This window comes from Agelaius tricolor, unplaced genomic scaffold (assembly GCF_023055355.1).
Source record: "Agelaius tricolor isolate 1412-34295 unplaced genomic scaffold, bAgeTri1.0.p SCAF_5, whole genome shotgun sequence".
Lineage (NCBI taxonomy): Eukaryota > Metazoa > Chordata > Aves > Passeriformes > Icteridae > Agelaius > Agelaius tricolor.
The window spans coordinates 49,581,971-49,594,603 of record NW_027269265.1 but is presented as its reverse complement, the minus strand read 5'-3'; the positions used below and the strand labels follow the sequence as shown (position 1 = coordinate 49,594,603).

Below are 12,633 nucleotides of genomic sequence, written 5' to 3'. Positions count from 1 at the left end.
AAACCAGGATCTTAATAAGCTCACTTGCATATAACAGAAACTAATTATCTTATCTGAAAAGTATTAAACACAGACTTCATTGAAATGCTGAATGACTATTTAAACCCGTGTAAGAAACAGAAAGAGAGAATTAGAACCAAAATGCAGATAAGCAACAGGGATCCAAAAGTTCAGGAACTTTAATCTCTCTCTTTTCACAACAGAGGACTTGGAACCCACTCATGAGACCTTCATTCTTGTCCAGAAGGTCACTGTGGAAACTTGGGAGTTGGGTTGTGGCTCTGGACATTCTGATCTTAAGGAGCAGGAGTGAAAAGCTGTGACTTTGACTAAGCACCTAACACATGGGTGAGAAGAGAAGGTTTTCCACATCAGCTGCCATTTACTGAATTTCTCTTGTCTCATTTCCAGCTTATTCATGCTTTTTATAACAAAAATTGTCCAGACAAAAAAGAGAAATGTTACTAGATTTCAGCATCCACTGAAGTCAGGCCAAAGGACAACCACGAGGAGTCACTATGATTGACCTCTCAAGGGCTAAATCTGGTACCCTCGAGCAGACAGCCCCACTAGTGCTACAGGAGTACAAATATGTGAATTTATTTCAAGAAACATAGTAAAAAGTGTTTAAATAAACTCTATGCAAAATCACTCTTGTTTTTACTCACAAGTGACCATCACTGCAGCCTTACCAAACTAACCACTGTCTATGCTGCAGTTTATGGAGATTGGCACATTCATTCTCCAGGTCTGAGTATGTTAATAACTGACTTATTCTCGTATCCTCCTCTTCATACGTCTTACTGAAAGATGAGTAATAGCACAAAACTCCTGTCCTAACTCCCATTTTCCCCTCCCTCTGTTATTGTTGCAGGGACTTCAGATTTAGACACAATAAAGAGAGATTACATTCCTGTATTAAGGTGTGCCAGAAACCTGAGCTCTTTCAGCCACAGAAGTACTGTAACACATTCCCTCTAATTATTATGCAATATCACAGTCTTCTACAGCAGCAAGAGTAATTTCATTGTTAGGATCCAGCCCATTCACTAGAAAACTGTTATACAGCACTTTCAGGAGGAAGGATTATTAATAAAACAGGACTGTTGAGTCAAAAAGATAAAATAAGAAGCTTTTACAATTTAGCTTTACCACAACACTGGCATTCATAACCTTTTCACGCATGCACATTTTGTGTGAATTGTCTTAAAAGCAAAGTGTCAGAAAGTACTTCTGTTTATTTACCTTATGTAATTATACATAAAAAGACTTAAAATCAATCATGTTTTAGAAATCTATATCATTTCCTTTTCTCAACACCATAGATATCTGGCTCCCAATAAATGATAGACATATCTGAATACGTAACTCACTTTAAAAAAATCTCCAAGGTTACAACTTCATTTTTCCAGTTAGAAAAACTCTGAAAATATTTAGCATGTTTAGAAATAAAAATATTTGCTTTAAATAAAAGTGAACTTAACTATAAGGTCAGCCACATAGCATTCTAAAATAGTATTTATGATTTTCAGTTTAACTCTCCAATTTCATCATTTTTTTCTGAGAACAAAGAAATGGGAAAAAAAAAAATCAGTTAACACACTCATCACGCTACAGCTCTATATGCAACTGCATTAAAGGTAAAACTTAAAACACGATGTACCTGCATGACATCTGGTAGAATGGATATCCTGGTAGAGGAAGGGAGTTTGAAAATCCAGACTGGCTCGACATTGCCTTCAGGTATTGTATCCACTTAAACCTCGTCTATATTCCATATGTTAATTCCTTACATTATAAAAATACGTACGCACATATCCATCTGTACCTCTGTTCAGAGCTACCTAAAAAGAAACCAAGCGCACATTCGAAGGTCTCGAGGATTCTGCCTGCATTTCAAACTGCTTCCTCAGTAGTGAAATTCCTAAAAGCCAACACCCTCATGACATCACATACTACCAAATCATAAACACGCAAGTGTCTGAGCGAGGCAAGGGCAGCCCGCGGGTCCGGGAGCCCCGCACCGCATTCCTGCTGCCGGCGCGGTGCCTTTCAGGCAGGGACCCGCTGCTGGAGCACAGCCCTGCTCTGGCAGGCAGCCAGCAGCCAGCACAACTTATTGCCAATGCCGCAAATCCCCGGCATGGGCAGCGAGCGGCGAGCCGGGAGCCACGCTGCAGGTGGAGCATCCTCACAGCCCCCGGCAGGAATCGCCTTCCCAACGCACGGATCCGTGACCTTGGACTTGGGGACAAAACCGTCATCCAAACATGACACTGCACACCAGTGTTTTATAGGCAGGAGCAGACTGCACCGCACGCCACAGCAGCAGGAAAAACCATCCTGAGCTTCCCCTCTAATGCTACACCCCCAACTATGGGAAAAGCAGGGAGATGGAATCTTAAACCACATTCTTTAAGCTACTGAGTAGAGATATAAAATTATGTGCATGCCTCCCTGCAGTATTTTACTATTGCTTAAATCAAAGAAATATCAAAAGCAACCTTTCTTTTGATATTCAGTACAATGGTAAGTTACATTAAAGTTATTTGGGCATGCCTTCCTCAAGAGAGAAAAAGACATGTGAGTAGTCACAGTATTGCCCAGTGGCACGACTAATGTCAAAAAGACTTAAATGATTATCTACCTACACTACTCTTAAGGAAGGTGTACAGTGCCCTCACACATGGATTTCCTTAATTTAAGCCAAATTTTAAATAAAAGAGATTTTTTAAATTATTTCATTACCTATGCTAGCTGCACTGGAAAACATTAAAATGTTGAGATTAATATCTCTACCCGATGACACACTATTTAATTTCATATTATTTTGCCTCGGTTTTTGAAAAAAAAATAATCTGGTTTATCCCAAGTTTATAATCAACATCACCATCATAGGAAAAATGGTACCAAACTTTGTCACTATCCTAGGTACCTTTTAAAGTCTGATTTTAAAAATGTAAGTCACTGTATAGGGCTCCAATTCCTTAAATCTTATAAGAAGTGCCAGGAAAACAAAGAGAGCACTGTCTGCCCAAAAAAGTTTTGGGTTGTTTTTTTCTTTTATTTGCCCAACTCATATGTCTGGAGAAACAAAGAAGCATAAATTTTTCTGTCTCTCCTGGCTGTAAAGAGCAAGCTTGAAAAGGCAATTCAAGCACAAATAATGCTGAAATTTTACAAACTTGAAAAAGCATCATCTCTCACTTTTAGTATGGAGCGCTCAGTCTAAAAACTCATGATTCTCAAAAACTACTTGGGAAACACCAAAAAAGAGTTGTGTGCATGTGAGAGGAAGAGAAAACTCTACTAAACCTGTCCAAGTCCCCTTTGCCTAATCAGGGACGTTGGGATAAATCCTGGGAACTTTCACCCCACGGCCACAGCTGCTGAGGGAGGTGCCAGTGATTGCTCTGCCCTGCTGGGGCTGGCCCTGAGGAGTCCCCAGGTGTGCACAGCCCTGGAACACTCACACTTTTATTCTGCTATCTACTCATCTTCTATTTGCTGTCTTCTCAACACTGATAATGGCAGCATTAGCACATTTATGCAGTAATTCCCATCTCAGAGTAACTCCCCCTAGTCCCAACCAGGATTTAGGATGTTTCCATTGGATTTGCCAGCTGAAAAAAGAATGTTAGTGACAAGTCAGCAGATTACAGGCTTATAAATTAGGAGCCTTAGAGGTTGCCAATGGCTTGCCATGACATTTTGCAAAAATCACATAGTCCCTTAATGCCTAGCTTATCCACATAATAAGGAAAATACTGCCTGACAGCAAAGGAATGATGTGAGGTTAATTTTTTTTTGTAATTAAGTATTGAAATCCTCTGATTAAAGATTTATGAAGGGATAAAACAGCTGTAGCATTTGAGGGAAAAGATGTGTGGGAATATTCAGAATAGAGCTTTTTTTTGTCTCCTGCTCCTAGCTCTAACACAACAGAAGCATTACTGCTCTGAAATTTCAATTTAAATATAAAAGCCATTTAAATTTTAAAATATGGTGGAAAGTGCAGTTCTTAAATGGGTGGACAGCATTCCACAGCATTTAAAGATGGGGATAAGTGAGATGACAATAGGCAGACAAAAACAGTATTTAGGATGATCTTTACAGAAGCAGAACCCTTCATTGGGAGGCATCATACCACTTCAGTCGTTTGGAAACTAAAAGGGAAAGTGTGGCTTAAGACAGAGAAAAGGGAAAGAGAAAATCTGGTCAGGACCGAAGAGAAAGCCTCCCCACCATGAAACCCAGCATTTAACAAGCGCCCCTTTTAATTAATTAGTTCCACAAGCAGGCTGGATTGCAGAACACAACTCCTTTTGGGATCCAGACCTAACCTGCCAAACACCTCCTCCACTGAAAGAGACAAGTGGGTCTTATTCCAACTGCAGTGACATCTTTTGGAAATTTACTTCTGTGTTTCTGAGCCAACAAGCTCACTTAAAAATAACCACCTTAGTATTGTTTGGCACAGCATGCCATGTAACACTTATTACTCTGCTGGAACAGAATTAAACCAAGAATATAAGTTTGAAGCAGAAATACTGTGTGCTCCAGAATTTACAGTGACCTCAGTACTAAAGGAAGTGACCTGTTAGAGCATTTAATGCTGCTACTGGAACAGGTATGAAATACTTAACTGAGATCTAGCTACAGTTCAAAAAGCAAGAACAGGCTGAAAGACTGGAAAGGAACAAATTCATGACCATTTTCAGCTATTTCAAACAAGTAGCACCCTTGGTAAACTAATGGAAAATTTGTTTAAAGCCAAGTCAGGCTGAAGAAGAAATAGAAACTAAGCTCATAACTAACAATCAATTCCATCAAGTCTGGAACTGAGAGCTTTCTGTAGACAATTATATGCATTTTGATATACAATCACATAAAATGTTCAGCATTCATAAAAATAGAATTGTCACACAAGTTATTGTAACATCAATACCATAAATCAGTAATTTACTCCCATCTAAAGTGTTATATTTGCTATTTTCACTGCCTGCTGTATTAGTGCCTAATAAATTAGACAGTGAATTAGAACAAAAAACAAGACATGTAAAATAAAATTAGATGCAGTTGGAAAATAGCAGTATTCACAAAGAAACTATTACAAAGATATTCAATATAATGAGCAGTACTTAGATGACATAATGGAAAGTCTTTCCCTCCTTTCTGTACAAAACACAAAAATAAAGAAATATTCAACGATACTAAAGAATAATGGCAAATTTGCAAATGAAGAAGGACACCATCACTGGAAATTCAAAACTCACCCAGAGTTAAAGACTAACTGGATATTTATATAGGGAAAAACAAACAAACAAACAAACTTCCCAAAACCCCAACAACTCAGAAGTGGTGGCTGGAAGGAAAGAGGACTTAAAAACAACATTAGTACTTTGGAGAAAAATAAATCATGTAAGAAAGCCATCTAACCTCACTGCCGATGGATGTCTCTGTTACTCTTCCCTGACACAGACTAGTGGGTTCACTAAATATTGTTTCTTTTGCTAAGAAGTGTTAATAATCAGTACAGTTCAAATCTCACATGCAGATATCAAGGAAAAAGTTGATTTTGCTTTTTTTTTTTTAAATTTCCTCAGTACTTTTTCCTCTACCTACCCAGCCTTTCAATGGATAACAGGGGGCCCAACTGCAAATTTAAAACTCCTCCCAAAGGAGATTTCATATAGAATCCCTTGGACTGGAAGGAACCTTAAAGAGTAACCTCCTGCCATGGACAGGGACACCTTCCAGTAGATCAGGTTCCCCCAGCCCCATCCAGTCTGGCTTGAACACTTCCAGGGATGGGGCATTCACAAGTTCTTTGGGCAACCTCACTGCCCTCTCAGTGAAGAGAGGAAAGGAAGGGATGAAGACATCCTTTGCAAAGTGAAATGCCAACTCACGCCTCCCTGCAAGCACACAGGCTGACAAGACTGATGGAACTCCATAAAGTAGAAATAGTAAGAGCCTTGAAGTATAAAGTACCTGAAATTTAAGGAATTTATTTCCATTACGCATTTGTCCTTCAAGGAATTGGGAAGTAAAAATAACAGGAGGACAGCAGTAGGTTATATTTTAAGTACAGACACAATTCTGCATCCAGAAGCTTTATCTTAAGGTCACAGAACCGTTAAGGTTGGAGAAGGCCTCCAAGATCAGTGAGCCCAACCTGTGACCAAACACCACCTTGTCAACTAAAGCCCCACACTCAGTGCCACATCCAGCTGTTCTTAAACACGCCCAGGGACAGTGACTCCACCACTTCCCTGGGCACTCTGTTTCAATGCCTGACAACCCTTCCAGTGAAAAAACTCTCCCTGAAGTCCCACCTGAACCTCCTCCAGTGCAGCTTGAGGCCATTTCCTCTTGTTCTGTCACTGGCTTCCTGGGAAAAGAGACCAATCCCCACCTGGCTACAGCCTCCTTTGAGGAAGCTGCAGAGACCAATAATTCTTATATCTGAAAAAATAGTCTAGAATTTAATCTAAATATCTGAGAACTCATAGTAGAGTTACTAGACTTACATGTCTACTTGCTACCTTAGTCCTTCCAGACATTCTTATTGGATTAAGAAGTCATATTTTTAATGGCTCTTTTTTTTTCCAATCTGGAACAAGAGGGAAGGAATTACTAAAGTCTTATCTAAACAAGATTTATTTTTAGCTGAAACATAAAACTGCTCTTAGCTACTTTACTAGAAAGGCTGTAAAGATGTTCAGAGTCCAACACCATCACCCTCACTTGCAAGGCCATCTTAACCAGCATTACCCAAAAGGTACCAGGAGTTACAGGACAGCCTGCACAGCCTCCACTGACCTGGCACATTCCAGGAACACATCAAAAAGTCAAAAGTCACTGTTCAAGGACTGTTCACACATTGCTACTGTTCACACAGTACTCAAAGCACACCATCCCAGCCTCTGTGCCCAAACCAGAGGTGGCACGCCTCCCTCTCTTTGCTTTTTCACTCTTCTTGCAAGTTGGCACTCCACATTTATAGGTAGCTGAAGGCTCCATTCCTTTCACTCTCCTCTGGCTGCTCAAGAGACAGCACCCTTCTTAAGGCTTTGCACATTAATACAGCCATCATCACTGACTTCAGCTACTCCACACCTTAGGTAACTTTACCACCAGATGTTTCAGCAGCCAGCCAGGAATCCTCAAAATTCTCAATGGCTCTCACACATATTGTGTGATTTCAAACATGGGTAAAAATCATGCACTAGAACTGAGATTAATACACTGCAATCTGCATCTAGATGTCAGATAGCCAGTGCATGTTTCTTTACTGTTCAGCAAGTGTTCAGGCAGAAGCTAAACAACTCTTCATTGTGGCCAAAGGTTCTCAATGGATTCATGAGTAACTGAGCAGGGCTGGCACCCTGCCTGGCAGAGATAACCCTGTCCTGTTGAACTAGAGCAGCGAACCCTCCTGCCTGCACACCCAAAGGCACAAGGAGATTGCTGTGTAACCAGGTGCTGTGCTCCCAGCCAGGCCATTCTGCCCTGCAGCTGTCTGAACCAGCCTGGAACATTCTGCAGGAGGAACAAGAAACATTCTTGTCAGCAGTAAAACATCAGGATGTCTTCTGGGGCAGGGAAGAAGCTGTAAATTAACCTCCTGCAAGTCACGAAACAACACAGACATAAAGGCATTGGCCATGACCGAGACAAGAAGGGTGAGGGACCCTGCTTAGAGCCTTGCCCTCCTCTCCAACTCCAATTCCAGCTGAAACAATTAGCCTCAAGTAACCTGCAACTGGAAACTAACTTCCAGGACTCTCCTGATCACTGGGGACAGTCTGAGGCACACAGGTGTCAGTTATTCTGTACCTGTGCACATGAAACAGCCTGCACTGCACATCCCTAAATTCTAACCTAGGTGAACTTAGGGGATGATTTCACCTTGAACACAAGAAGGAAATGTTACCTCAGCCCCCACATTCACTCCTTACCATCCCTCTGACCTTTACCCAGGAAACAGAGCAAACAGCACCTGGCCACACAGGCATTACCAGCAAGGGGGAAACTGATCTTCCAGAAAAAGAGGAGGTTCACTCCACAGAGCAAAGGCTTTTTAAGGCCTGTACCTTCTACAGAGGCCATTTCAGAGTGGCAGTTCTATTTTCTGCTCACTGCATGTGTAAATACAAGAGTATAAATCTTGTGCACTGTAGAATCAGCAGGTATTACACATTTCAGCTCCAAGATAATGTGAGCTTCACATTACAGTCTCTCACTGTATGAAATAATTACATATTCTTAAATCTGAAATTACTTTTATAAAAACCAGAAAAATAGCATTCAGGTAGACATTACATTATTATATACAGAGAGAATAAAAAATATGCAGAGCCAAAAATGGGATTAAGCTACTTTATCCTACTTAAAAATGAATTATACAGGATGAAGACAAATACTTCCTGTCAAGTGACATGAAAATATTGAACAGAAAACTAACTAAAATGATTGAATTAAAAAAAAAAAAGAAAAGGAAAAAAAATACCAAATACCACACACTAAAACCCTGAGACAGCCAAATAAACTTTAAAGGAACTAACTTTTGATAAAAACAAACAGGAAACCTAGTATTTCATAACTACCAAGCATGCATGCAAGTAAATTGGACTGAAGTAACTTAATTGGAACAGACACCTCAAACAAATGTAGAAGTCAGAACGCTGCTATTATAAGCAGTTTTTAAAATTACTTGGAATTTAGAAAGCAAGGTTATTCTCTGTCATGACACAAATATTAACTTGTGTGAGCTACCAGAATGTAGCTCACACAAATTTTTCTCTCCACAGACAGAGTTTATTAATAGAAACTAAAGAGATGCCTATTTAATGTCACTCAGCTTGCTGGCCCTTGATGAAGCTTCAGAGTAAAAAATATACTTCTCTTGTAGGATTGCAAATCCAGACAGGAGTCTATCACTGAGCTTCAGGGTAACTCAAAGTCCTCTGCACAAGAGGGCCACCACACAGTGAGTGTGCTTTTTAATCAAGACATATTTTAGGTTACCAGCCCTGATCAATTCTTACCTGTAATAATAACCTATTCAAAATTCAAGCTAGCAAATAAGCTGCAACCACAACGCCTTGCAAATGGTGCAAATCACCTGTCAGGTGACAGGAAAGTGTTACAAGCAGGGGCAAGTGTAGCACTGTCACCTCACTTCTAAGCTGGCATTTTGTGTAACTCAATGTGCCTCCAAAGAACAAAGGTAAAAACAAACTGTTGGGTGTACAAACTCCTGAGGTCAGGGTGATAAATGAAACCACTTCCCAAATAAGTTTTCCTAATTAAGGCTTCTAAACCAGAGCTGGCTTGCATTCAGTCATTACCACTGTTACAAGCAATCTGAAATATTCTTGATAAAATATTTTTAGCATCAACACCAGTGTATTAAAACCAGTTGAAGGTCATAAGGATGAAACAAATAAAAGTTCACACTCAGGAAAATACCAAATTCATTCCTAAAACTACACAGTAGTGTTGTGAAAACTGCCTACGTGAATCAGTTCAAGATTTCTTTATAGTTATCAACTTCATGTATTAGAATCTGTGCGTTAAAAAATGAAACAACATATCCACCCATTCTTGGATTGCATCTACAGGATTTTACTTATTCGTCCCCACAGGCACACCTGGACTACTAAAAAGGGTGAGTTTTCTTTTGTTAAAAGACAGAAACATTGCATACATAGTTTTAATCAATTTTGTGTCTTCCCCGCATCCCTGAAGAAATATTTAATTTGCTTAATTAGACAGATGGCACTTTTTATTACACTTGTATTTGCACTTAATAAATTTAATTTGCATAGCAAAATTTTTATTTTCTAGGTCAATTCACGTGCCACTAAATTACAATTCAGGACTAAAGACTTAAGTATTATTAAATCTATTCTCTGAAATGTAAATATTTCATACAAGTATTTTTAAGCAGTGAACCCTGAAACTCTTCATTCTGTGTTGGTGTGCAAACTTGACTTACTTTTGGCATTTTCTTCTATATTAATCTACATTGATCTCAGAAAAAATAAATCTTAAGAATTCTTTACATCCCTTATACAGGAATCTGTTACATGCTTATTATTGCCATATTATACCCAATCTTGAAGTGGAAGAAATTAAACTTAACCATGACATTATATAACCATGCACATCTGACCCACAGTCACCCTGTTAAGAACTGAACAGACTGCAAAGAATTCCAAAAGAATTTATATAAGATATTTGCAAAAAACAAAAGCAAGAAATATCTAAAAGCAGCAGGAATGGCAACACACAAGGTAACAGGGGCCATGTGCTTTCAAGGGCAGAAGATGCAAAACAGAGCAGACAAACAGGGCATCCCTTACAATGTACACTGACTCACACACACACAGAAATCACTAATTACATTTCAATTAATCTCCTGAAGCCTATGAAATTATTCATGTTTACAGCATCTGAACACCTAACATCAGGTGCTTTGTCAAAAGAGAAGGGATTTTCTTTTTCCTCCCCCAAAGAACAACAAGGATAAAAAAGTGAAGGGTACAGACTCAAACTTGGACAATGCAACCTATGACTCAGCATTGTAAGAAAAAGCCAAGGTAAGGCATGATTTGATTTGCAACTAAGCTCTGGGTTGCTACAGCAACTTCATTACTTCAGAAGATATTAGAAATACTTCCACTCTTTCTCCCTCATAATAAAATCTGTTTAAGTGTTTTGGAAACCATTCCAATACTTATTTTCTTTGCTAAGAATTAATCATTAGTTTGAAGGCTAAGTCTAGGGAGACCAAGAAGCAACCAGGATTTTTCCAAAATCTGGAATGTAACTACTGAGAGAAAGGCAGCAATATCTGACATTCACTGCCCTAATGACTGAAGATAACAGCACTCAACTTTCAGACAGATACTCTAATCACAAAGCAAACTGTGCAAAACACGTCCTTAGGTAAACAGTGCACACTTAGAGTTCCAGGATGGAAAACTCAAAAGGGTTAGCAAGCCATCAGTACAAAATCCTCATATTACCTCAGGCATTTAGCACACAGGAGAAAATACCATTTCAAATGCAACATTACAAGCTTTTTTTCCTTCTCTTTTGGCAAGGACTGAGCCCTGCTCCATACCTAAGAAGACAGTACCTTTTTACCTTTTCATAACACTGTTTGCAGACCCATCAGTTCCAGTCAGCCTTCAGGAGTTCTCATCATTCAGCCTGAAGCATTCATAAGCACTCAAAAGTGAAGCACAGCCATGGAAAAGGACCATGCTTGTGCTCTCCCTATTAGCTGGGAAAAAATTCATTAATGCCTCCACTGCTCTCTTTCTGCCCAGGGGAAGAGAGAAAGGGGAGGGAAGTTTAGAGCAGAACACTGCCCACACTGCCATCATTTCCTCCCAACAGGTCAGCCTCACAGAGGAAAAGGACCAAAACTGGTCCCTGTATTGGCTTCAGACTGGCTTAAGAGAAACCAACCAGAATTAACTTGATTTATCTAACTGATGTGAGTTACAGATGGCCCTACCATGACCACATCCCCTCAGTGCCATCATTCTCTCATGTGTTTTAAGATAAAGGCAATAAATTTAAATAAAGACATATCAAGAAACCACAGTTATGATAGTATATCCCAGGTAATTTCTAACACCAGAAAGCAGGTGTTTAAATGATGCATCATTTTGATAAGCTCTCAGCATTTGTCCCTGGCCACACAACTTCTGTGGTGGTGATCACAGCAGCTTTGCAGAGTTAAGTGGACAGACAACCACCTTCTGGGTGTCCTCACATCTAGAACAAGTTAATCAGCTTGTTCTGTAAAGCCAAATTAAATATATTCTTTCAGGAAAACATCCCTACTTGATGTTACTTGATTCCTAATTACTTGAAGGAAAGCACAACAGTTATGGCACACATGATTTTAATGGAAATTCTTGTAAAATTGGAGCACTTCACGGATGGGGGATTAAACCTGGTAAATTTCTCCTCAGACGTATGAAGTAAAAATCTCTGCATTTTGGTGAGATATGTAATTTATTAGAGGAGCACTGACATGTTCCATGACTCCTACTTCAAAGCAACTAAATTATCAGGAATTATCATGCTTTATTTTAAAACTGCCTTCAAAATACAAAATTACTTCTGGTCTAAGTGCTTCAGTAAGTTTAAAACTTTGCTGTTACCAACCTCCATGCAAACCAATCAGAAAACTCACTGTTAGTGCTCTTGGTAACTAAATTTTGTCTCAACAATACACTGTGTTAAAACAATTACCTAGCATGTTATGCTAATATAAGTAGGTCACATTGTTTCAATTAGATTTGCCTTAAAGCTCTCCCTAATAAATCTAGTTGCAAGAGACGTGCTTGCCTTAATTTCTCTAAAAAGTTGTTAATTTGAAATTAAATATTAGGCAACCCAATGCCACTCACATCAAAGCATATGCATTTTATATGAGTTTTGTTTTGCTGCAAATACACAGAGACGCCTTTGTCAAAATACCATCAGTTACAAATGCATTACTGAAATTCTTCTGCATTTGGCAGTAGAAGGGGGCTGAGGGGGGGTGCCATTTATCACCAAGTTGCTGTGACTTTACTCTCATTGCTGAATGCAACACAAACA

General features: G+C 39.3%; 1 protein-coding gene across 11 annotated transcripts in view; it reads right to left on the bottom strand.

Moving 5' to 3' along the window:
- The window catches only part of PLEKHA7 (pleckstrin homology domain containing A7), a 146,089-nt gene that overhangs the window by 93,804 nt on the left and 39,652 nt on the right, over nt 1-12,633 (bottom strand). For 2 of the 11 annotated variants that reach the window (XM_071427872.1, XM_071427874.1), the window contains exon 1: nt 1,664-1,939. The exons of the other annotated variants lie outside the window; for them this stretch is intronic. In XM_071427872.1, the coding sequence (XP_071283973.1) occupies nt 1,664-1,734 (71 nt within the window). In that variant the 5' untranslated portion in view covers nt 1,735-1,939. Of the gene's footprint in view, nt 1-1,663; nt 1,940-12,633 lie in introns of those variants that run through there. 11 annotated transcript variants of the gene reach the window in all.